General features: G+C 42.9%; 1 protein-coding gene across 2 annotated transcripts in view; it reads left to right on the top strand.

The window, feature by feature from the left end:
• The window catches only part of DDX43 (DEAD-box helicase 43), an 85,760-nt gene that overhangs the window by 4,383 nt on the left and 54,448 nt on the right, over positions 1-26,929 (top strand). For both annotated transcript variants that reach the window (XM_083177211.1, XM_083177210.1), the window contains exons 3-7: positions 2,452-2,566; positions 3,449-3,571; positions 16,316-16,397; positions 21,555-21,711; positions 22,801-22,919. In XM_083177211.1, coding sequence (XP_083033337.1) covers positions 2,452-2,566; positions 3,449-3,571; positions 16,316-16,397; positions 21,555-21,711; positions 22,801-22,919 — 596 coding nt within the window. The remainder of the gene's footprint in view (positions 1-2,451; positions 2,567-3,448; positions 3,572-16,315; positions 16,398-21,554; positions 21,712-22,800; positions 22,920-26,929) is intronic.

Below are 26,929 nucleotides of genomic sequence, written 5' to 3'. Positions count from 1 at the left end.
GATGTCCCTTTCTGGAGATAGCGCATCAGTTAATACTGATGCGCTATCTCGTGTGTCCCGGCCGGCCGCACTGGGCATGCGCGGGATCTCGCTGTTCACGCGAGATCCCCAGCGCAGCCCAAACCTTACAGCAGGGACAGCGCTGTCCCTGCTGTTTAGATAGGGCTTCGCCAGCCTGATGCTGGCGAAGCCAAAGCAGGCTTCGTGCGGAACGGTCAGCGATGCTGACCGTTCATACATTCAGCCTGCTATCATTTTGATAGCAGCGCCGATATGGACAGGGGCGCATAGCGCCCCTGTCCTTTACCGCATCTCACCTGCTTCATACATGGGGGAGAAGCGGTATCAGTGCACATAACGTGCGCTGATACCCCTTCTCCCCCATAACGACGGATCATACATCTGCCCCATTGTCCCAGAGTGCCTTTCATATGGCATTCTGAGAAGTAATTTGTGGTGTGATGTCAGGACATAATTGTATAGAGGCTGGAGGAGGATTTCTGTACTTCACATGTACAGATAAAACTTCCCCCATAACAAATGGGGGGTACACAGCAGGACAGCAGTGTTTCAAGGGATGTGACGGTGTCAGCTGACACCCTGGCTGTGGCCACATCCCATGCAACTGTGCCAATTAAGTGGCAAAACTGCTACAGATATTGAATAAGCGAGCTATGGCGCCACCTCCTGTTTTTAGCTTTGCTATCAGATTACATGTGAATGGCCACTGCATTTTGTATTCAGTAGGTGTCAGTTTGACTGGAGATGATGGAATAGTGCTCTGGTATCTAAAATATAAAATGGGGAGGGGGGGGGGGAAGGGGAGTGTCCTGCTATCCAAATAACTATTAAGTACTTGTGTATTATCACGGCGCCCACGATTTCCATCGTAGGGCATTGTACAACCAAAAATCTGCGTTGCATGCTATACAACGCGATTGGACCCGATTTTTAATTGTACAGGCACCCAGATGCCTGATTCCTATGTTAAATGCCCCCCCCAGACCCGATTTTTGATTGTACACCCACCCTGATGGGTAATGACTGTTAAATGCCCCCCCATTGTTAACGCCACCCCACTATCAACGCCAACCCGAAGCGTGGCGAGCGCAGCGGTACGCGTCATCCGACCTTTTCATACCCCCACTATCCACGTCGGCGTGGAGTTGATTCTATATAGTGTGGCGAGCCACTGAGCCCAAAGCATGGCGAGCTGCGCTCGCCACGCTTTGGGCGTGGCTTGCTGCGCTCGCCACACTATGTAAAATCAACTCGACGTGGATAGTGGGGGTATGAAAAGGTCGGAGGACGCGTACCGCCGCCCCTCGCGGGCTTTATAATGGCATGCGATGCGACCCAATATTAAAATTATAGGTACTTGTTTCCTAGCACGGCCACAATCTTTGGGATCGTGTACCTTTAAGTTAAGGTACACGATCCCCGCGACGGACCCGATTTCCTTTGAAATCAGGTCCATTTGCCGGCAAAGGAGAAATCGGGGGCATCGCGTCGGTCGGGACCATTAACATTGGTCCCGACGCGATGCCCCCGATGTTGCCATAGGCTTCAATGTTGAAATATTTTTTAACATTGAAATTGGGAGCATCGCGTCGGTCTTGTGCCATTATAATGGCACAAGATGAGTTGGACTTGATTAAGTCCATCTCACATAGGGAAAAATGTGAAATGGGCCAATATGACCCATTTCACATTATATATGGCCCCGTCGTCACCCCACGATAGACGCCAACCCGAAGCGTGGCGAGTGCAGCGAGGGGCGGCGGTGCGCGTCCTCCGACCTTTTCATTCCCCTACTATCCACGTCGGCGTGGAGTTGAGAATATATAGTGTGGCGAGCCACCAAGCCCGAAGCGTGGCGAGCGCACGCGTATACCTGTGAAGTTATACGCGTCCCCCCGCGGGGCTCGCTACGCTCGCCACGCTTCGGGCTTGGTGGCTCGCTGCGCTCGCCACACTATATATTCTCAACTCCACGCCGACGTGGATAGTAGGGGAATGAAAAGTTCGGAGGACACGCACCACCGCCCCTCGCGGGCTCGCTGCGCTCGCCACGCTTCGGGTTGGCGTCTATCGTGGGGTGGGGTTCACGGGGTTAAATTTGGGGGTCTAGGGAATATTTTACATTGAATCCAATGTAAAATCGGGTCCAGGGACCCTATTCACATTTGATTCAATTAAAAAATCGGGTCGGTCGCATCGCATGCGACCAAATCGCATGCGATGCGATCGACGCAATTTTTCCGACACGACCACCCCGATGGAAATCGGTGTGGCCGTGCTAGGAAACAAGTACCAAATTATATACTCAGCCTGGGGAAAGGCTGAAATCGGGTCCCATCGCATACCTTAATTAGTGGTATGCGATGCGATGGGCGCCGTGATAATACACAAGTATCAACTATTATAAAGTGTGTTTTTACTTTTATTCAGATAGTAAAAGAAGAAATGGATTCACAGATCACGATCTTTGGAAGCAGTGAACAGCAAAGTAAAGCAAAAGAATTGATTGATGGTATTGTAGAAAGCTGTGAGAGACCAGAAAGAGGTAAGTTGTCTGTTTAAGGTAAAGTCAGAAATTGAGAAATTCAGGTAGATGCGACTAAAGTTTTTGTAATCTGTTTATTATATTCATAAACACTTCTCATAACCACAAAATTATCCTTTAGTTTTGAATGACTGAACTTCTATTTTAGGGGTAATTTTTCAAGTCATTGGCCATGTGAATAAAATCTCTCCTTCGAACAGAGGTTCTCCAAGTTGGTCCTCAGGACCCCACACAGTTCACGATTTCCAGGTCACCCGACAGGTGCACTCATTACTCACTGACACATTTTAAAAGATCCACAGGTGAAGCTAATTATTTCACTTGATTCTGTGAGGAGACCTGGAAAACATGCACTGTGTGGGGACCGACTTTGGGAATCTGTGCCTTAGAACAATTCCTATGTCAGAGCCCTAATTTTAATTAATCTTTTTAGAGACAAGTTGGATGGCAGTAAGGACTAGCATTAATCTGATGTTGATTTTTTTGCATCCCCAATTGAGTGCTGATTAAGTTAAATGTAGTGTACGTGTAACCATGTATACACTATAGCAGGGATGGGGAACCTTCGTCCCTCCAGCTTTTGTTGAACTACACATCCCAGCATGCCCTGCTACAGTTTTGCTGTTTGCTATGCTAAAACTGTTGCAGGGCATGCTGGTATGTGTAGTTCAACAGCAGCTGGAGGGCCGAAGGTAGCCCAACCCTGCACTATAGTATTACTTAGACATTGGCTAATTGTTCCACTATTTCTGCTGAGTGATATATTCATGAATTGTATGTAATGTAAAGCAGCAATTTAAAAAAAAAAAAAAAAAAAAAGGTTTTAATTGGTATAAAATCTGACAACTGTAAGCATTTTAAATGTCTTTACTATATGTGTAGGTTTTGGACAGAAGTATAGTTACTCTTCAGGTTCCACAGAGATGTATGCTCAAGAAGGGCCCACTATAAACTGGGCCTCACTCCGGGAAAATAAAGATAAATATGAAGCAATGAAGTGGGCAGGTATGTACATGACATGGTAACTTTTTGTACAGTGTCTTATCCTGTTTTGAGATCATCATTGTTCAGTTTGGCCAGATGAGGTCAGCCTATTTGCATCTTTTGTTGAGTGGTTGCTTTGCTTCCAGCATCATTGCAGTCTCTGTTTTGTGACATTTGATTATAACCCTATTGATCTTTTGTCCAGCAATTACCTTAAGTCCACAATACTGGCTTACAGTCTAGGGAGGGGCAGTATTTAATGAGGCTAATTCGCCATGTTCGACGGCGAATGTGTACTATTTCCGTGTTGGAATGTAAATTATTTGTGTTAAAGTGACTCACCCTATTCAACGAGCACTATTCGTAGACGGCGAACAGTGAATGATGGACAACTTGCCGTCTGATAGTCACCGCATTTCGCTGTGGTTTTTCAATGTTTTTTTTTTATGTAATCAGTTTTTATTGAGATAAAGTTACAAAACATCATCAATGTGAAACAATGCAATGCACTTTCAGACAATATAAGAATACAATGCAAAGATCAAGTGCAAAATTTAAGAGCGGCAATAAAATGTAATTATGTTTATCAGTCGGGCCAAAGATGAATTACAAATGCCACTCCTCTAGAAAAAATACACATCTGAGAAATAGAGAAAAAGTGGTATGGCAGAAAATTAATATGTGAAAGAGAGGAAAAGGAGAAGAGGAGGGTTGAGTTTGGGAAGGGGGAAGAATGTGCCTAAGGATCATTGCGTATTAGAAACCTGCCTTGACGAGGCATGGTGGGAATAATCAGGGGATTCTTTGAAGGCAAGCCATCCGAACCAGGTGGCATTAAAGGTCTGGGTGGAATCTTTCAAAAAGGATGTCAGGTCTTCCATAGTCATGTACAGGTTATATCTACAGAACCAGTGTGAGTGAGGAGGGGGTGTTGAGGACCTCCAGTGGCAAGGTATGACCGCTCTTGCTGCATTCATTAGGTGTCTAATTAGGGATTTCTTAAATCTGGAGATGGGCATGTCCATAAGATTAAGCAATCAAAATTCTGGGCTAAAGGGAAATCTTGTGGATCTAACACCAATATTCTTGAATAAGTGGGCATGACCACCAAATATGTATAGGGGTGCATGTAGGCCAGGCATGTCCAAAGTCAGGCCCGGGGGCCAATTGCGGCCCGTGCTGTCATTTCAAGCGGTCCGCAGCCTCCAGCTGTGGAAGCGGACAGAGCATCAGATGTGGGAAGCACAGCACAGGGCACTAAAGGTGGGGCCCCAGCGAGCACACCTTTACCTTGCTGTCTGCTGCAGTGAGGAGGTGCCGGCCGCCACAGTCAGATGTGTTTGGCGTCCCACCCCTGCTGCTGCAATCATATATCACCCTACTCCACAATCACAGTGACAGCAGTGTTTGGAGAGGGGGGAAGCATTCTCCCTTAACATGCAGAGCGGAGGAGGGCAGCAGCGGGAGCCCAAGCATCTCCTGTCCTTACAGTGCCTGCTTTGCCTCTCCTTCCTCTGGCTCACACAAGGGGCTGGGAAACATACAGAGAAGGGAGGGGGCAGAGTGGGGGACATACAGTGAAGGAGGGTCAGGCTGGGGGACATACAGTGAATGGAGGCAGTGATGGCCATTCAGAGAAGGGGGTACAGGCTTGGGGACATACAGTGAGTGGGGTACATAGAGAGTGGGGAACATACAGTGAAGGAGGGGCAGGCTGGGGGACATACAGTGAATGGGGGAAATACAGTAAAGGGGAAGGCTGGGGGACATAGGGTGAATGGGAGCAGAGTGGGGGACCATTCTGATGTGATTAATGATTCAAAGAATGTCAGGCTGAATGGTCAGCCCCCACACATTTACACTTCACCAAATCTGGCTCTCGTCACAAAAAGTTTGGACACCCCTGCTGTAGGCTGATTACATCTCCAGTATAGATTAGGCAGAGTATGGTTTATTTGGTGCAGTGTGGACGGGCATTTATACCAACGAGACATTATCTTATACTGGGTTTCCAATGTCTGGACTGAGGAAGAGGATGCAAAGATATACTTAAATATTTGATTCCATTGGTCTTCCGTCAGATCTCGGCCCAGCTCCTTGTTTCAAGCCACAGTATAGACAGGTGTCAAATCTGGAAGATTACTTAGACATATTTGGTAGAATTTAGAAATCAGATGTTTTGGGAACTCTTAGGAAAGGAGTAATGATTCAAAGGGAGTTGGTTCCAAACTTTGGTTGCGTTTGGGAAGGGAGAAGATATAATGTGAAACTTGAAGGTAGAACCAAAAGAGATCCACCGGGAGACCAATTTCTGTATGCAGGTCTGCAAAAGAACGTAGTCCAGACTTATCTACTAGTTGCCCCAGGTAAGCTACATCTATAGAGTAACGCCCAGGAAGGTTCCGAAGGGCGAACCCCGGGGAAAATTCAGGGTTATTGATTAAAGGGGTAAGAAGCGAGATACCTGGGTCAAAATAGGAAAGGCGTCTGTATCTGGTCCAGCACTGGAGTATTGGAGTCAGAGTCGGGTGTCGAACTGCAGGGATTTTCAATGGGTTTTTCAATGTGATTTGCCAGGAGTGTATTCAATGATCAGATGGCGAATTGCTTTCTAAGTGCTTTTCGCTGTGTGTCACCGTGTAGCAATCTCCATCTTTTTATGGTGAACTGGAATGTGAACTTTTAAATTAAAAGGTTTTTTTTTTTTATTTAAATTTGGTGTAAAAAAAATCAGGAATTTTATTATGTAAGGGGCATGCTATTTCTATTCATGTGCTTACAGCACATGAATATATATTTAGTTTAAAATTTTTACACATATCAACCAGCAGGGGGCCGAGAGCCGCTTATTAGATATTCATATATGCACTGCTCCCGATCATTACATATGCACGATCGGGAGCAGTGCAAGCGGCTCCCTACCTGCGTCCCCTGCTAGCTCTCCCGGGGGGCAGCTGCTGCGGCATTGAATACGGTGACAGGGCAGTGAATCCTAAACAGGATTCGCTGCACATGCCGAGTATTCAAATTGAATACTGCCCAAAGCGTTTACCTTGATGTACAATTCCGGGCCCACTGGCATCACAGGTTTTCCCTCACATCCCATATATAGGGTGGTATTCAATCCCGGGCAAATTTTTCACCAGGTAAAAAATCTGCACCTTTCGTCTGTTTTAGGGTGAGTTCAACTCGCCCTATTCAATCCCTGTGCCAATTCATCTATGCGAAAAATCTGTCAGCGTAAATCGTGTAAGTTTGTGGCAAATTCACATAGTTTTGGCAAATTTGTGGACGTTTTTGGCCATGCTGATTTGGGCAAAAAAAACTTGTGATTGAATACTAATAGGCGAATCCCTTGCCATTTTTTTTCCGCCTGGTGAAAACTCAGCCGAGATTGAATACCGTAAATTGTCAGACACGGCCACAGATAGTCAAAGCAGATGATCCGACTAAAAAAAGTTGGATTTGGCACCAATGCTAATAGCGTAATATTGAATAGCGTTGAATACACCCCCCCCCATGGTCTTAATGCAGAGATATTGTATGTAGTATAATTTGTTACAAGCTAGTTTGCATTGTTTAATAAAGTTTCTTAGGATTGCTTAGTAATGCAGAAAAATAGTAATTATTTCCTGCATTCTGTCCTTCTACAAAGAAATCAGGTAGTTTCTCCAGAGACCTAAATTAGGTTGGAACATTGTGTAATTAGCTCTGTTAAATCGTTCTAGAGAAGGCTGGCTCCAAAAGATCAGATCCAATAAGAAAGAAATATTTGGCAGGAAAGCACTGTAATAATACACCGACTATGTTAATACTTTAAGTAAATGTGAAAAGCCTATGGATCATAGGGTCGACATGGTAAAAAGGTTGACCAAAGCAAAAAGTCGGGCTGGAAATGGACAACACATGAAAAAGTTGACATGAGTTTTCCTGGCGGTGTTTTGTATCAATTTGTAGATTTGAGCACATGGACTCCCAATTGGTGTACTCTATCACCATGCTTTGGGCCAGGGCCACTATCACTGTGCTCAGCACACTTTATTTTTCCCAATTGTAGTCCATGTGGATGGCAAAGCTAAAAAAGGGGGGGGGGGATTCTGAAATATGCATGTCGACCATTACATGTCATCTTTTTGCTTTTGCCGACCCGATGTCATGTCGACCTGTAGTGGTTGACACAGTACATGTTGTCTCAAAGTTTTGATCCCAAGTTATAAAAGGTTGTTGTATACAGCAGAAAAGAGGAAACTTCACTGCAAAATAAAGCTTTATGAATCTGTATTCTGAACTTACCAGGTCCTGGAGCAGATAAGTGTGGATCATGCATGCAGGAGTCATCAACTTATACCAGATGCTGCAATGCTCCCCACCACTTGGTACACACACACATATTGCACTAGGGTCCCCACCACTTGGTACACACACATATTGCACTAGGGTTAATATTTTTTGTCAGAATCCAGTTAACCTATCAGTATATTGTTAAAGTGTGGGGAAAACTAGAGCACTTTATGGAAACACAGGGAGAACATGCATGATTTACAGTACACAGGGCCGTGATGGATTTACCACCCAAGACCTTAGTGTTATGAGGCAGTAATATTAACCATTACACCTGGTTCTTTGGTGTCTTGGTTCTCCCAGATGGGTAACACAGAGGGGGTGTTTAAACTCTGGCAAAGGCACTGCGGCTCGCACTCTTCATCCTCCCTGCTGAATTCAGAATTCACACAAAAGTGCACGCTACCCTATGGGTTAGTGAACAGTTTTGTGTGAGGTCGGTCTGCAGCAGTGTGTTGCTATTGCCGCACTATTGCTGTAATATTTCTAGTGTCATTCACCTCTACAATAAGAGATGTTGAAAAGAGAACCCTTTATATATAAATTTAAAAACAAAGTGGTGATGAGAACTAATTTTATCCTGTCAGGACTTTAGATCAATGTGTCATATCAATGAACAGATTTCTGTAGCATGAATAAAACAGTGGAAATTAACAAGGTAGAGGACAAGCAGATGTTGTATTTGTAGGACAATGACATGACTAATCCTTACACTAAATATATGCAACAGGACGTACTGTATGTTTTCTGATTACATGATCTCTGGGATATTCCTTCTACAGTTGATGCATCTGTGTTCAGACTTTCCTAGGAAACCACAGTTTCCGTTAAATATGCTAATCATTTTAGATAGCATGGGCACGATGACTGAATGCATTTTAAAGCAGGTACATGTGTTTAGTTTCACTCTAGCTTTGCGGGCGGGCAGGGCGCCGGGCAGTGCCGGGCCCGCCAACGTCACACTTGTGGGCGGTCCCGGGCCGCCGACGTCATTAAAAGGGGCTTGCCCGGGCCACAACGTCATTAAAAGGGGCGGGCCCGCCAGCGTCGCTAAAGGGGCAGGCACTAGGCTGTTTTTGCAGGGCGCTGCTAGCAGGGCAGGGCGCATTTTTCCCTTTAAAAATCGGGCAGCGCCCCGCTAAAACAGCCTATCGGGAACACTAGGTGTTTGGTTAGCTACACTTCAAGGAAAAGTGTTCTGTCCCTACAAAGGCAAGTTAATACAAGAAGTTCAAGATCAGTTATTCTGTTAATCAAAAGCCAGGAAGCCTGTATAAGATGATATCTGTGGTCATGTGATAGCACAAGGCTAATTGAAAGAACCCACAACCAGATGTCTAGAAAATATTCTTTAGACTGCATGTTAGAAATCAGAGACAATCGAGCAGTGATGGCATACACAGTGTAATACAGTGGTGTAATTGCTTGCAGGATCTATCTGCTATTTTATTATTTTCAGATACCTGACCATTACTTACACACTGGACAAATTTAATTGTTAACATTCACTACAACTGAAGAGTCTGTATGTTTGCAGCCAAAGCAGATGGCAAAAAGTAAAAAAGCAATTCCTGCCAAATAGCATTGTGCTTAACTTACTGTAACTTATGAAAGAAACGGCAAACAGCTTTCTATATCACAGTCTGTGCAAGGGTCCTTCCTGAAAGTAGATTTTGAAATCCAATATCAGTACTCTCTCATAGTTTTTCTCATTATTTTTTTGAAATTATTCATTTACACCCAGAGGATGAACAACGTTGGTACGTGAGAGTATCAACCAAATGTAAAAGCCTCTGAGGTCAGCCGCTATGCTGGATAACTCATAGGTTTGTTTTTGATTTTTCTAAAGGTGCACTCATGCCTTGGAAGTGATTGCCCCTTTAAAAAACTATCCAAGTTCAACCGACATCATGCACGGCCACCAAACTCGGAGGCTATTACGCTTGGCCGTTGTTCCTTTAATTTGGTAGAGTCAGTCCAATCTTTTAGACCCTTGCTAGGATTCTTACATGTCTTTTATAAGCAAGTTATTTCTGTAAGGCAGGATACAGAGTGGGGTGTCATACAGGATCCTGGTGTCGCACTGTCTCCCTGATACTACTAGTCAGGATTCTGGCTTGAAGATTTGGAGTGTTGGGATTCTGACGCTGGTCTTCTTTCTCCCAGCATCCGAAAGCCGGATTTCTAACTACTTCCCCATTGAGTGATAGCTGTTCTTCAAAAAGGACAGTTAAATATTTTATAGGACTTCTTTCAACACATCCATCGTTCCGCCACATTCAAAGTTCAGTTTCTCAGTGAGAGAAAGGCCTCCATTGTGATCAATGGAGCATCTGATAGCTGTGCAAATATTGCATATTTGTACCATGGATCACAGGCGCAGTGCAACTATTTGCATGTGTGCGCAGATGAAACCTAGACCATTTGCATTTCGGGATAGCATCCGACCCAGAATTAGGCCTTAAGTGAGTGGAGAAGTCTGACCTATGATGGTATGTACACACAGTACTTTTTGCCTTCCGATGTTGACGATATAGTCAACATCGGATCGGAATCGGATGCAGATCGCAAGGGTTTTAACCCTTCAGATTCCGATTCCGATGCCCGTTCACGTATCGCAAGGCAGAAAGTCTTGTCTGCCTTGACTATATAGTGCAGATCTGCACTATATAGTCAGACTTGTATGCAAATCGGATGTGCCTTCAGATACTATCCACGATCCGATTTGATCGGATCGTGGATAGTATCTGAAGGCACATCTGACAGTGTGTACACCCCATAAGGGGATTTCTGAGTTGGTGATGTTTGCAAGTATTTTATTTTTTACATAAAATATATGGTACTCTTTACCTAGAACGGCGCCCGCGATTGGCATCGCGGGCGTCGGGGGTAAAAAATCGCGGGCATCGCGGCCATCGCATGCACATAAAAAACGGGTGCGACGCGATGCCCGCGATTTTCCCATAGGGATCAATGTTAAAAGTGAGATTGGACGCGATTTTAGTGTTAAATGCCTCAATGCCCGCGATTTTTACATAGGAAACAATGTTAAATGGGCCACAGAGCCCTAATAGTCCCCCTGAAGTCTTAAATGGCCCCCACAATTTTTAACGCCACCCCACGATCAACGTGAACCCGAAGCGTGGCGAGCGCGGCGGTACGCGTCCTCCGACCTTTTCATACCCCCACTATCCACGTCGGCATGGAGTTGAGAATAGAATAGTGTGGCGAGCGCAGCGAGCCACCGAGCCCGAAGCGTGGCGAGCGGACGCGGATACCTGTGAAGCCCGCGAAGGGACACGTTTACCTGTGAAGGTATCCGCGTCCCCTCGCGGGGCTCGCTGTGCTCGCCACGCTTCGGGCTCAGTGGCTCGCTGCGCTCGCCACACTATTCTATTCTCAACTCCACGCCGACGTGGATAGTGGGGGTATGAAAAGGTCGGAGGACGCATACCGCCTCCCCTCGCGGGCTCGCCACGCTTCGGGTTGACGTTGATCGTGGGGTGGCGTTAACAATTGTGGGGGCCATTTCAGACTTTAGGGTGACTATTTGGGCTCTGTGGCCCATTTAACATTGTTTCCTATGGAAAAATCGCGGGCATTGAACACTAAAATCGCGTCCAATCTCACTTTTAACATTGATCCCTATGGGAAATTGCGGGCATCGCATCGCACCCGTTTTTTAGTGCATTCGATGGTCGCGATGGGCGCCGTTCTAGGTAAAGAGTACCAAATATATTTTTTATTATTGATTTATTTTTCAAAACAAAAGCAAACAACCTGTAATATAAACTTAAACAATATTTACTCCTCTAAAAAGTAAGCCCCCTTAAGGCCCCCTTACACTTGTTCAATTTATTGTTCAACAAATTGGACCTGATTTACTCAAGATTTATCCTATGTGCAGGAGGATCAATCTCTTACAATCTCTTGGTTATACCCAATGGCACCGGATTGTGGATTGTGTCCTACACATCAGGCACATAAGAATTTGTCAGACAGGCACATCAGATTTTGTCATATAAATTTAATCAATCCACCTGAATTGGGTAAATAATATTGATTACATTTGTCAAAGAATTTCACACATTCTAAAGTGCAGAGTCTCAATTATATCATCGGATATATCACATTTCAATCCAGTTGGATTTGGAGAGTAGAAAATACTGTACAATACATCTTATAACAAATTTTAATTAGAGTAGATCATAAATAATAAAATAGAATGAATTCATATAAGATAAAGTAAGTGTGTAGATGACCGGGCGAGCACCAGAGAGTCCAGATTTGGTATACAAAGGGCATATTAAGTAGCCAGTTTAAGAGAGAGCTATGAGTCTTTAAAGAGACCAAATACAATTTCATATATTTTATCACATTTAAATTTGGTATACATTAAAATGTAATGGGAAATGGTGATATTAACTAGTGTAACCCATGATAGATGGGACGGCGTTTCAGAACCCATCCAGGAACGTGCAATAAATACACGGGCCAAAGTAATACCCCTTTCTGTACTGTCCATCCTGGTGACACAGCTCAACCATGGGACGTAGTGGGTCCGGAGGAGCCAAGGCACCTTTGCTATGACTTTAAGAGGCAGGTTCCTCCCCTGCTGCATCCTAGAAAACTACAGTTTGTTTTAGGTGCCCACAGGAGTGAATGCATATGTTAAGCGGCTGCGTGCAGCAGCTGATTTAGAGTTAAGATTTTTTTTGTTGTTAAAACTTCTTTAAAAGTTTTCTGGGATGCAGCAGGCAGCATTTGTGCCTTGGCTCTTCCGGACCCACTACATACCATGGTTGAGCTGTGTCACCAGGATGGACTCGGAGAAAGGGATTTGAATGGTAAGTTCTTCCAAAATACCCTTTCTACACAACCGCAAAAACCCGGGTTTTTGCCTTGTTGACCCTGGTCAGCCGCGGGTTAAATGGCGTACCTGGAAAAAAAAATGGGTGGTTGGCCAGTGTAGATGGGTATCCTGGGTCATCCGACTCGGGGCTTGTCTACACCAATGGGGGAACCCAACCTCCCGACTGCAGCGTCCTTCAGTCAGTATGGAGGTTGGGGGGGGGTCGCACATACCCTCCGCTGCCATCCTGTGCAGACAGCTGCATAGCCAGGGAGGAGGTGAATAGATGCCTGTGTGCGGCATCCATTTCCCTCGTGGACGTGGGCTAGGGGTGCTGGGCTTGCCCCCACCGTGGTGATTGGTGGTCCCAGCTCTTGGAGATGATGTCAGCGAGCCTAGGTATGCTTAGGCGAGCTGATAATATAGTCCCAATCTTCATTATCAAGGTCTCCCAGATCAATCACCTATTTAGTGCATAACACAGCCAGACCATGTGTCTCAGAGAAGGAGAGGAGTATAGAAACAAAATCATTTTGCAGCAAGGCATATATTGCGTTTTAGTGCATGAACTGTAGAGTTGTAGAGTGCCAGTTCCGCACTGCACCTTCTCTGCATTATAGAGCTGAAGGTAACCGTAAATAAAATTCCTGGGGATACCATAAGTATTTGCCAATGATTGAAATGATTGAAGAACACCCTCATTAAATATTTGACCTTATTGCTGTGATTTCAATGGACACCCAGCCTGAACCACCCTCCAGAGTACAAAGTTCTTTGAAATTGTAATTCTTACATATAGGGGAACAGGGATCACTAGCCGAATATCCCATAAGATTTCCAACTGCTGCACAGATTCTATAAGCCTGTTGTAGAAGAGGAGCAAAAGACAATAAGGAGGTATGAGCTAACAAAAACTGTAATGGCAAGAACGAGGGACCCACTTTGCCTAAAAGGGCCATAGGGAGATTTCAATCATTTCCAGGCTTGACCCAGTCACCCAGCTAAACCAATTGCGCAGCAAAATAATATAAGTAAATTGGGCAATGCTAAGCCACCCTTAATCCTAGATCTAGAAAGGGTCTTTAATGCTATGTGTGCAGAAAGTGTTAATCTGTGGGGACAAAATAAGGGCTACATAATCAGTTCGGAATGGAAAATCTTTAAACTGCACCATTGTAAAGGGGAAGTATATGTATCCGGCTGAAGAGTAGTTAAAAGCAACAAAAACACCACCGTCTTGTCCCAATTAATGCAGATCCCAGAGTATCTGTCATCCGCATACAGTCCTATCTCTTACTCCTTGCCCCACACCACAAAACCCTGTACATCAGTCGAAGCGTATATATGACATGCCAGTGGCTCTATGGCCAGTGCAAATGTTAAGGGGACAAGGGACATCCCTGCCTAGCCCCTCTCTTCAGATACAAAGGGTTAGTAGTGAATCTATTAATAGTTACCCTAGCAGCAGGACCAGAGTATAATAGTTTAACCCAGTGGTTCCCAAACTGTGTGCCTAGGCACCCTGGGGTGCCTCAGGACACTTGCAGGGGTGCCTTGGGTTCGTCGACCAGGATCAATTCATATTATTAATGGTCAATGTAACAGGCAAAACTAGTGCTGGTGGCTGCCAATCATAATATATGTGGACAAACAGGAGCAAATCCTGCCCCTCACTACATATCTTTGACATACTGTATACACACAATGTACTTACTTGAATATTTTTTTTCTAAATTTCTCAATAATTAACATTTGACCTAGGGGTGCCTTGAAAACATTTTGATGCTCTAGGGTGCCGTGATTCAAAACAGTTTGGGAACCACTGGTTTAACCCAAGCAATATATTTTGTACCTATACCAAATTTGGATAAAACCTCCCATAGGTATGACCACTGTTCACAAAGCTTATTCTGGACAAGGGACACTGTTTTTATTCATTTTTTTTTCTCTTGTATTTCTTTGTGTATTCATAGAAGAAGAAACTCTGCTGTGCTGGTCTTTTTTTTTAGCGCTTTATTGTCTCTTTTAGTTTTTTTTCTTTTCCGTGAAATAATGATTAGGCTCATATGTTCAGAGATGCATACGACTAAACAGGAGGAGTGCTTGAGAAATGTGCAATGATAGAGAGATCTATACAGTATATCCAGTTTTTACTTTGACGATGTACAGTCTTCCAACTCCACAGCACTATTATGCGAATAATTAATTGTTTTTTGTAGTTGATCAGTACTGAAAAATGGGAACAGTTTTCTGAGCTAATTATTAAAGTTTGGTACTGCCCCTGTAAAATAATACTTGTCAGCAACTAGTTTTGGCTATTATAAACCATACACTGCTAGTGCATAACCATAACTGGTATTCATGACTCCACTTGCTCCTTAAGGCTGGGTATGCTTTCAGTGATCTACCATCTGGTTTAGCAGATCGGACTGGAGTATTTCCTACACTGCTCAGTGTGTATCCACAATGTACGTTCTCCCACGGCCATATTGGATGAGTTGCGCATCAAACCTGACGACAGTAGCTTCTAAATGTTGGGAAGGGTTATTTTTACGGTTATGGATCATTGGGTAGACCGCAACTAGGTCGACATGCAGGGAGGTCGACATGCTTTCGGGCAGGCATGTCCAACGTTGGCCCTCCAGATGTTTTGAAACTACATATCCCAGCATGCTTTGCAGTAGTTTTAGCATTCTCTAATAGCAAAACTGTGGCAAAGCATGCTGGGATGTGTAGTTTCATAACATCTGGAGGGCCAACGTTGGACACGCCTGCTTTAGGGCATGGGGTAGCCAACTCCAGTCCTCGAGAGCTACCAACAGTTAACGTTTTCCAGGTCTCTTCACAGAATCGCAAGTGAAGTAATTATCTCCACCTGTGGATCAGTTATAATGTGTCAGTGAGCGATGAATCCATCTGTGCTCCAGCTAGGTGAACGTGAACTGTTGGTAGCTCTCAAGAACGAGTTGGCTACCACTGCATTAAGGTGACATGGGGAAGGTCAACATGGGGTTTTTCACTTTTTTTATTCGGCCACCACGCCCTAGTGGATGGTAGGGCATGAAATACCGCCTGTCGGCTCAGAAATACATTTTTACACTGCAATCTAAATGTGATTTTGACAAGCCACTCTCAAATCGAAGGGTGGAATTCAAGGCCAGGCTAAGGATGCAACGGCACCAGATCTCACTCTCCTCGTCCACTCATATCCCAAATAAACTTAAAAGTGCTCTCTACCATATGGGGCTGTGAACACTATTGTGTAAAATCACGGCTGTTGCCATGCTGATTTGGCCAGATGAATCCTTTCAACTGGAATCGAATTCTCTGCACTTATTTTGCCACATACAGTTCCTTGATATTTTATAGCTTTATCACCGATCAGCTCCTAAGGTTCTTGGTTTGATCTTACATTACCTAGTGTATATAAAGAAAATGTTGGCATTCTGGGTATATATTACAAGTATTTAATGTGACCCTTATAGAGCTGCATGTGTGTTGCTGTGTAAGCATAGTGTGTGTGTTAGCCTAAAAATTTCAATTGTTGTTCACACTTTCCCCTGTCTTTCAAGACATGCCTCCAATTGGGAAAGTTTTCTACAAAGAATCTCCAAGTGTTGCATCAATGTCTGAAGACGAGGTAACAAATTGGAGGTAAATTATAATTTGCAGATCTGACATATTGGAGAATAAGTTTATTCATACATATGTCTAATAGCTACCCAATATATGTTGGAAAGTGCATTGAACATGCTCTATGACTACTGTAAAGCTTGATGTACAGTATGTGTTGGAAATGTATGCAATGCACAGTTTTGCAGGGAGCTAGAATTGTCCTGTACCACAGAGTTGGTCTTTTATGTTCAAGACTTACAAATGCAATTTTGTAATATGGTTTAATACAACCTTCTTTGCATCCCACTGGCTGCAAGCACCAGCTTTGTTTGCAAATCATAAAAAGATGCAAATGGGAAAAACCATGTTGCATTGCTTGTGGGGCAATTGAGAGAGTTGGATTTGTGTGGGGTGTGTTCAAAAAAATGTAAATTGCAGTGTTAAAATAAAGCGGTCTAATCTGTTGATTACATTCAAAATCAGCCAGTATTTACCCTGCACAAAAACAATATATGCATTTACTCCCCTTGCATAGCAACATGGTTTGTTCCAGGCACAAAATTACTTTTGTGCCTTCCTGAATCTGGCTACTGTACCAACAGAGTGTCTAAATTAGTTAAATTAGACCAATATAAATAATGACTTTACCTACAGTAGGTCACATGCAAAAGTGAAGACCTAAGCATTCTGTATGACCTTTGTGTATATGGTAGGTGGGCCATAAGTTGATGTACTGTAGCAAAACCTTTAAACTTTACATGTTATGAGTTCAAGCTTACATATATGACAAACCTGGAGCAAAGTAAACCTATGTAAAGGGTAGTACTACTTCCCATTTGTATACAATTTGCCTCTTTGATCATTCCAAATCAAATCACCCCCCCAATTATTTTATTAGATATTTATTTTTCAGTTTCTTAAATTTACTAGTCATGGCTTCTTTATTCAGTTTTAGAAGTATCACTGGGGTTTTAAGGTATCACCATGAAATTTGGACTCCTAAGGTAACTTTGCCTGCTATATCCAAAAATCCAAACCAAATTACCTTATTTGCCTCACATTTTTCAAACACTATAACCCTTAGGTTAACTCAACTTTAGATATCACCTTTCTACTCTGTTTAAAAGTTGAGAAAAAAATAACTTTGGTGTTCAATTATTGTTGTACTGCATACATAATTAACACAATAAATGGTGAAAAGTAAAAGCTTTAACATAATTTGAGTTCATAACTTAAGCTGAGTCAGCAATCACATTAGTATTCCTTTGTATGAGAGTTCTATCTTGCTTTCAAATACTTTTTTTGTAGGCATTCAAGTTTTGTTCCTTACGACCTACGTGGTTTGTTAGGGTTACACAATGGAATGAATAATAAAAAACAAACCTAGGTTTAATAGTCCTCTAAATAATCACCTCCGGCACTCACACACTTTTGTGCACGCGGTACAAATTCTGGAAACACGCTTCGTAGTCCTCTGAAGATATGCTTCGAAGTTGAGTGGTTACGTTTTTCTTGATGTCCTCTACGTCCTGAAATCGATGCCCTTTCAGAGCAGTCCTAAGTTTTGGGAACAAGTAAAAGTCAGGAGGTGACAAATCAGGAGAATACGGAGGATGATTAACCTCTACGATGTCATGTTTTGCCAAACTGGTAACACCAGGATTTGTTGCCTGTCACGATCGATTGCAGAAACGACGGATCTCTGTCAGCTGTGTCGATTAAGTCCCCACAAGCTTCTATTCTGCATTGCTTCTGATCTTCTGTCAAAAAATGCGGCACAAACCGCGAACAAATCTTTCTCTTTCCCAAATTCTCCCTCAAAATCTTGTGCACCGTGTCCTTGCACATATTTATCTCATCCGCAAGCATTCTAAGGGTCTTTCGGCAATCTGCAGTCACAAAGCGCAGACTTTTGCAACCTCATTTTCTGTTTGTTTTGTGATGGGTCACCCACTGCGCTGGTCATCTTCCGTGCTTTCCCTGCCATCGCGAAAGCGTGCATACCATTCGAAAGTACCGGAGCGGGACATAGCAGCATCTCCATATGCAATTTTCAGTAACTCGTAGGATTCACTCTGCGAACAAAACTTGATATTCACTCTTTGCTCCATCACCGACTGTGACACGCGCTCTAATGAATCACCTGCGTTTACCTTCTCCAAACCGGAAATGCTGACTCAATCACTGCACATTTGTTCCACCTTCGCGCCTCATTGGTTACGCTATCATTGGTTACGCTATCACATCCGCATGATGACGCGTTCCTACACATTTTCATTCATTAACTGCACATACAGTCCTGGAATTTAGACGCACCTTATATATATATATATATATATATATAATTGTATGTACTTGGGGACGGCGGCATTCAAAACAAATGGAGACCAGACTGCGGATATACCAACGTTTCTGAGCCAGGAGGCTCCTTTATCAAGGTGTAGGTAGATTTGACCTTCCTACTTTGGGACCTGAGCAAATGAAAATGTACATGGCATAAAATACAAATAAACAAAAAGAAAAAGTCTAGCGCTCTATATTGGTTAGAATTTGGCCTCAACTTTGCCCACAATTTGTTTAAAAAAAATCATATGACCACCTGCTGCTGTTTTTTAAGGGGTTACTCAAACCCCTTTGTGAAACACAGAAGGAAACAGTACAATGTAAAAACTGCACAGAGGTCAATTAATAATTATCACGGTGAAATTTATTCTAAAAAAATACAATTCATTTAAGACATATATAAAAAATGATAATATTATATCATAGATAAAATACAACACTGCAAAACCAAGCTGCATAGCCATCTAGAAACCGCGAAGACTGCGGCAGGAACACATACTCATCACAGATTTCGGTCTATTGGTTATGATCAGTTACAGATCTATCATTTCTCATCAGATGAAAGGAACAGGAATTAATGTCACTACTACCAAAGTCACAAAAATGTAGACAAAAGTGATTTGCAACCTAGAACATAGAGAGCAGCAGTGTACGATAACAGCTGGTACATTGGGTATATTATGCAGTATAATGAAAAGGAACAAGATGTGCTGGTACACTTCCTAAAATTAAACCAATCAACAAATGTGTTGGCTTGGCCTTTAAGAGATAAGTGTTTTGTTCCTCTTATTCATGTCCTCTGTGTAACGGAAGTGTGTACTATCCAAGAAAGTACTGGAAGACAGTATACACTTTCTGCTGCCATCTGCTAAAACAGATTTAAAACCAGGAAAAATTTGATTGTTGACTCAACTTACGTTATGGTAAAGTTTTTCAATTTCCGTTTCATTTTAGTTTTTTGTGTTAATTATGTATTCGGTACAACATTAATTGAACGCCAACTTCATTATTATTTTTTCTCCACTATTAAAGTACCTTGTAGTAGCAAGGTATACCATTTTTGTTTTAAGCACCTAAAAAATTAATTGGATCTCTACTTCTATTTTAACCTAACTGTTGTGTTTTTTGAAATTTTGCCTTTTTACTGTAATGCAAAACAAAAGGCACATAGTCATTTGGTTTGGAATTTTGGATTTGGGAGGAAAAGTTTTTGATAAACACCAGTAAAAGTTTTCTTGATAAACACCAGTGATACTTCTAATAAACTAGATAAAGAAGCTACTATTAGCAAATAATTTAATACATTGAAAAATCGATATTTGATAAACAAATTGTCAGACAGTTGAAATATTTGCCAGAAATAGTTTTGACATCCTCTCTTAACTAAAACAAAATGAGTAAAACTCTGAGATGGGTGGTCTAAACACCTGATTCAACTGAGATATGGAATAACCCGCTTATAATTGATCAGTTCATGATAAATTCTATAGAACTATCACATTTTTAAACAGGTCTGTCCTGTTGGGTAAACAGAAAACGAGTATATATCAAGAGAGCTCCAGTATATTTCAATTACAAATGAAGATTTGATTTCCCACAATGGGGGAAATATTTTTTGAGATTTTACTGTCCAATTAAATAACCTAATATAACTTTGTTGCTTACCTTTTTTTTATTTTTTATATGCTATGTATACTACTTGTATATCTTGCATTTAGATCTGAGAGAATGATGGTAAACTGGTAATATTTAACATTAAAGAAAACCCATGTATTTGCATCTAAAGGTATGAAATTTACAAATCAGGAAAAGGAGTATGTAAATGTAAACAAATGCGCAATAATTTTTGAGTTCATGGGTACCTAAAGGAACATTTGTGTAAGTAAGGTAGTTCTAAAAAAAAATGTTAGTTTTCATAATGTTATTTTACTAAGCATAATTAACTAAATACAATGTACTTAAAGGGTACATTTTATCCTGGTTTTAATCTTCCTAATAAGGAGCGCAGTGGTATGACATGTAGATTGGACAAAACTACTTTTTTTATGCTGACAATACCTTGTTTTGTCAATGTGTAAAACATGGTCATTAGGAAAAATTTACACTAGGCATACCAATACATATGTACACACCTATACTTTTTTGTGCCAAAAAGACACAACACCTTACAAATTTAGTGGTTGTAGTTCACGTGCTGCGTATTGTTTCCTCAATTTTACTATATTTTCTTTTTCTTCAATTGTGAACCGTTTCTGCAGATACGTAGTTGCATACAATTACGTGAAATGGCCATTTATTTTAGTTTCCAAATGTACATGTACCTGTTTAACAAAACATATTTAATTTTGTTATATAATGTTAATATGGTTATAAACTGTAGAGGATAAACGTTAATTACAACTGTTTAATATATAGTAACCCCCCCCCCCCCCCCCTTTTTCTTTGATGGATCAAAAAGCAATTGGGCAGTTATATCAAAAGCTGTGCCATGTATAGGTCCGTGCTATTCCTTTGCTATTTCTTCATCCAATAAGCTGGCAACTGGTCTGGAGTTAAATTCAAGTGTGGTATTTGCATTTGGAAGCTGTTGCTGTGACACAACATGTGTTCGAAGGAGCTTTCAAATAAATAAATAATAAATCCATTTGAGAGATGGTTGGAACCTTAGAAGTGGCCAAATCCAACATTAAACCCTGTTCATACTTAATATAGTATAGTATATTTGGTTAACATCTATAAGTGCTGCCTTGCAGGGTTTTTGGTTCTTGAGTTCCAAAAATTAAATCACCACAAGTATAGGAACCTTCTATGACTTTATTTGTTTTCTTGACAATGTTAACAATCTTGTTTTAGGAAGGAAAACAATAATATTATATGTAAAGACTTAAAAGAAGGCGATAGAAGGCCAATTCCCAATCCAATTCGTAGTTTTCAAGATGCATTCCATCCATATCCAGAAGTTATGTCTGCTATAAAAAATGCTGGGTTTGAGAGACCCACTCCAATTCAGGTAATTACGCAAAGCTTGGTCAAAGAGCTGATTATTATTTATTTATTTATTGTTTTTTGTCTGCTGTGCATTTTATTACAGTTATAAACCACCCACACACAGTGTGATGGGTGGTTGCGACACACGCTCCCGTGCACATCCCATTGTACAGCATGTATGTGTTGCCCATGCTTTTTTAACTAGATTGCATGGCACCTAGTTCGAAACGCATGGTGCTTTAGCACATCACATGCGTTTTGAAATAGATGGGATGCAATCTCGTTCAAAACGTACAAAGTTTTTGCTCCATGTGTTGGAGGTTTTACAGATATTGGATCTAGTTAATTGGAGTGTTTGAGTAGTACCAACAAATAATAACATTCAATCATTAGTTTGTGTAGAAATTGCACTGTTTTTTAGGGGGAACATTGATTATGTTGCAGATGTACCCAGTTGTGGGCTCAGTTTTACCAGGTAAAACAACCAGACTTTTCCACTTAGACTTGGATACTGTACATCTTCAAAGCATCATTCACAAATTTTTGCCTGTTCAATCTGTTCATTTTATGTATAACCTTATTCCAGAACAGAGGAATGCCTTTATTTATGGTTTCGGGTACACTTCAGATGGGAAAGAGGTTCTTATCTGCCATCAAAGTATATTGGGGATATTTAGTTAGCTGTGATAACCCAATTTGTGGGGTGGGGGGAGATGCAAAAACGCATCTTTTTTTGTGACCCACTTTATTGCATCTATCCAAATGCTAGCATGCGATCATTTTCCATAGGGTTCATCGTGAAAAATTTTTCACACCCTCGCAGCAGATTAAAAAAATCTACGTTTTTTTTGTAAAATGTTAGGACTTGGTTCAAAACTCCTTGGCCAACCCCCTTAGTGACTACTTAACCACTTCAAATTTTTTTTAATCATTTTTAATTAGCCAAAAATGAGACTTTGAATTTTGTTCATACTACTAGTTTACAATCAAAAGGTATACTAGTGTTCCCCAATGAGTCCTGAAAAATAGATTGAACAGTGAGTCCAACAAATTCTCTTTCCAAGTATGTGCATTGTTTTTACCAGCCTTTTCTCCTCTCTGTTTTTTAAAGCTCCAGGCATGGCCAATCATCCTCCAAGGAATGGATCTTATTGGGATTGCACAAACAGGCACAGGAAAAACATTGGCATATTTACTACCAGGATTCATACACTTAGATCTTCAACCAATGTAAGGTTGCTAAATTGCTTTAATGTAAATTGGGACTCGTTGTTTCACATGTATGTACTTATATTCTTGTCTCTTCTTTATCTATATATAGTTAAAACAGAGTTGCACCTTTTGTACCACTGTCCCAGTTCTTTTAGTTTGGCCAATTTCTCAGTGTGTGCCTCTATCTGCTTTGTGCATTACAAAACATCTTGTGTGCTTACAGATGTGTCCATGTACATCTTGTCTCCTTTTCTCATTATGTACATTTCTATTAGAATCTTTAGGGTTTATTCAATGCTTTTTGCAGACAGTGACAGCGAGCAGGGTCAGTATTCAACTGATCCCATGCACATGCCGTTTCCCCCTCGCTAGGTTTTTGGAGCTGGGGGGGGGGGAATGGCGTATGCAGCTGCTAAAACAGCGAGGTTCAAGGCTAAACGCAGCGGGTTCCCTGCATTAGCCGCGAGCCTCGCTGTTTGAGGAAATATTTATTAATTATTTACAGTTTCTTATATAGCGCAGCATATTCCGTTGCGCTTTACCATTGGAAACAGTGATAAACCAAACTGGGTAGAAACAAACCGACATAGAAGTATGTAGCAATAGGAGTCAGTGAATAAATCACCAGCTCCTTTTATGAGGCCCAGTTACACCCAGTACAATAAACACAATTTTTTATTAATAACAATATTTCTCTTACATTCTTATGGGATACAGGGAATTCGTTCATAACGATTGGGGATAAAGAGGGTTTGTTTCCGTAGGAGACAGGCACCTATAAACTTTTACACTGGGTGTACTGGCTCCTCCTCTCTGCTCCCCTTCCTCTAGTCAGTTAAGAAAATGTGCCTCAGGAGAAGCACATGTCATGAAGAGCTCCAGAGAGTTTTTCTTCTGTTTAATTTATTTTATTATTTTGGGACTGCTGTTTTGGACTCAACAGCAGTCCTGCGTCGTGGAAGACTGGGGGAAGGGTTCAGCTGTAGGCCATTTCATGGTACCGAGCTGTCCCTGCCACAAGACCACTGTCCACTGGGTGATGTTACCGCGGGCATTGCGCTGCAGCGCGCACACCCCTGGCATGCCGCACACCCCTAGTCCAGTCTGAAGACGTTGTGTGGTGAGTACTACCCCAGGGTCCCCCGCCGTGGGGTCCCCGGGTGACTGTGCGGCAAGATGGCGGCGCCGGTATCGGCGGTGCCCTGCACAGGGACCGTGCAACCCCCTGCCTACACTGGAACAGGGTTTTGCCTCCTGTACTGTCCAGGGCAGTTTACCATGGGTTGGACATTTTTCAATGTCAGTTCCAGTATAAAAATGCAGGTAAGCTCCGGCGCCATCACGCTGGGCGGAGCTTACCCAGAGCGGGACCAGGACTCTGTGGGCGCGCTTTTGGCTACATGCTAACAGGAGCAGCCATCAGACAACACATGAGACTCCACAGTGTATGTGTTGCAGAGGGCAGAAGGCACATGACACTTTCCAGTATATGTGCTGCAGCTATTAAAAGCGCTATCTCTGTAAGAGTGTTAGCCCTATTATATAGTGTATAATCTGCATGTATTACATGTACAGTATATGTATGTCTGTAACCTGCACCTCACAATGTGCGCAGTTAAAGTATACTGGTCCCCTTATTTCTGTGCTATACCCCACTTGCTATTAGCAGACATCACACTGTCTAGCCTCACACTGTAACATGACACTTGTGTGCAGCTTGGGTGATGGGGGAAGGGTTTCCTGCTCTGCAGTGAAACAAGCTCAAACATGTGAGCAGCACAGATATTGTCACTAAGTGCTGTGTTAAGGCCAGCAACATTAAAAAACGGGGTCCCCTCATGTGAGTCCCCGGTTTTGCGTGCAGCATGAATATGGCGACTGCGGTGTCCACCTCGAACCGCATGGTCACCTGCATACAGGGACTGCCTCTGCACTATAACTAAAGCGCCATTGAGACAGAAAGCGCCAAAAACTGCTCCTTCCCTGGGTGCCGAAAATGCCAGGGCAGGGAATCTGCAGATAACTACTAGCGCTATTAAGTGTTACCTTGGGTACACTTCAATTGACATATTATATGTAAATATATATATATATATATATATATATATATATATATATTATGGTGGTGCTGTATGTACTGCATTACCAGCTCAAGAGAGCTGTGGTAAAAGTGTCAGTGTCTCTGTGTCCTTATCACACTGGCTTGATAGCTAGGGTGCAGACACTGAAATGGTAAATGCTTCACATAATGCCTACTACACACTGTCATATATAGTCTGTGTCAATGTGTCTGGGTGGAAAGGTTCTCTCTCCAACATGTTGAGAAAGTTAACCTGCAGGCGGTGCAAAAATGCTTCCTTATCACAAGTGACTTGTCACGAGGTGTCCCCTTAACCTATTGGGGGGCATTAAGTAGACTCCCAGGAGTCTGCTTGATCCAGTCATATAAGACAAGGCTGGAGAAGGTGTCCTCACCTCAATGGTGTAGTTGATGCTTGCTTTCCTCCTTGGAGAAGCAATGTGATTATTCTAATCCTCAGCGCATCCCTGACCAACAACCACTGTGGATTGTGTGTGTGATTCTAATTACTGAGATTCACAATTGCGCTTAACAAGGGTGATTAGTAAAGCACTAACGGTGCAGTTGCTATTAATGCATGCAACTCTGATAAGGGTGATATGACAGTGGCGCAGGTGTCTGAAAATTACACCACATTCAGTACACAGCTAAGGTTCTGTGTGAGGCGCAGAAGGAGTTAGGTCCCATTAACGGCCGTAACTCAGCCATGGCGGTATTGGGTCGCGGATCCCTCTGGCTTCGGCTATGGATGGCTGACGCTGACTTCAAACGGAGCGTTGAAAACCTTTCCTTCACAGGCGAACGGTTGTTTGGCAGCGATTTAGATGAGTTAATCTCTAAAGCCACAGCAGGGAAGTCCACCTTCCTGCCATCGACCCCACAAGCGCCCAAGCGTCCTTTTCCTTCACAAACCCAGTAGTCCTTTCGGACCGGTAAATTCCGCCCAAAAGCTAGGGGTGGTTCCAATGCAGCAAGAGGCTCCCGAGGTAAATTCAGGAAGCCTGCTGTTTCGGCCAACACAGAGCGGCCATCCAGGGCAGCTGCAAGTAAACCTACAGCATGACGGTGGGGATCCACCTATAGCTCCGGTCGAGGTGGGAGCCAGACTGGCGTTCTTCGGCCATGTTTGGGAAGCCTCGTGCTCCAATCCTTGGGTACGGGGTCTTATTTCGCACGGCTACAAGCTGGAATTTGCGAAACAGCCACCTCACAGGTTTTTCAAATCAGGCCTTCCAGCAACCCCAGTGGACCAGATGGTATTGCAGCACGCAATCCAAAAACTTGTACAGGCCGGAGTAATAACTCCGGTCCCTCCCCTAGAAAGGGGGCAGGGTTATTATTCAAATTTATTTGTTGTCCCAAAACCGGACGGGTCGGTTCGCCCAATACTGAACCTAAAATCCCTGAACCCATTCTTTACTGTAACCAAGTTCAAGATGGAGTCCTTGCGGGCCGTGATAGCGGCACTGGAGGAAGGGGAGTTCTTGTCATCCTTGGATGTGAAGGATGCCTACCTTCACATCCCAATTTGGCCACCTCAGCAAAAATATCGGAGGTTTGCGCTGTTGAACGATCACTATCAGTTCCGCGCACTGCCGTTCGGCCTGTCCTCAGCCCCGCGCATATTCACCAAGGTGATGGCGGAGATGATGGTGGTTCTCAGGAAGCAAGGGATTTGTGTTATACCATACTTGGACGACCTGCTTGTAAAGGCGCGGTCGTCGGAGGAGCTGCAGGCAGCCTTACAGATTACCAGACAGACCCTGTCGGGTCACGGTTGGCTCCTGAACCTAGCAAAGTCCTCTCTGATCCCTTCTCAGAGACTCCAGTTCCTGGGGATGGTGTTGGACACGGCTCTCATGAGAGTGTTCCTGCCACAAGAAAAGATTGTGGCCATTCAACAGCTGGTCACAGACTTGTTGAAAACCCCCCAGGTGTCAGTGCACCA

This window comes from Crinia signifera, chromosome 3 (assembly GCF_055691185.1).
Source record: "Crinia signifera chromosome 3, ASM5569118v1, whole genome shotgun sequence".
Classification (NCBI taxonomy): Eukaryota; Metazoa; Chordata; class Amphibia; order Anura; family Myobatrachidae; genus Crinia; species Crinia signifera.
This window is presented reverse-complemented; position numbering and strand designations above follow the sequence as displayed.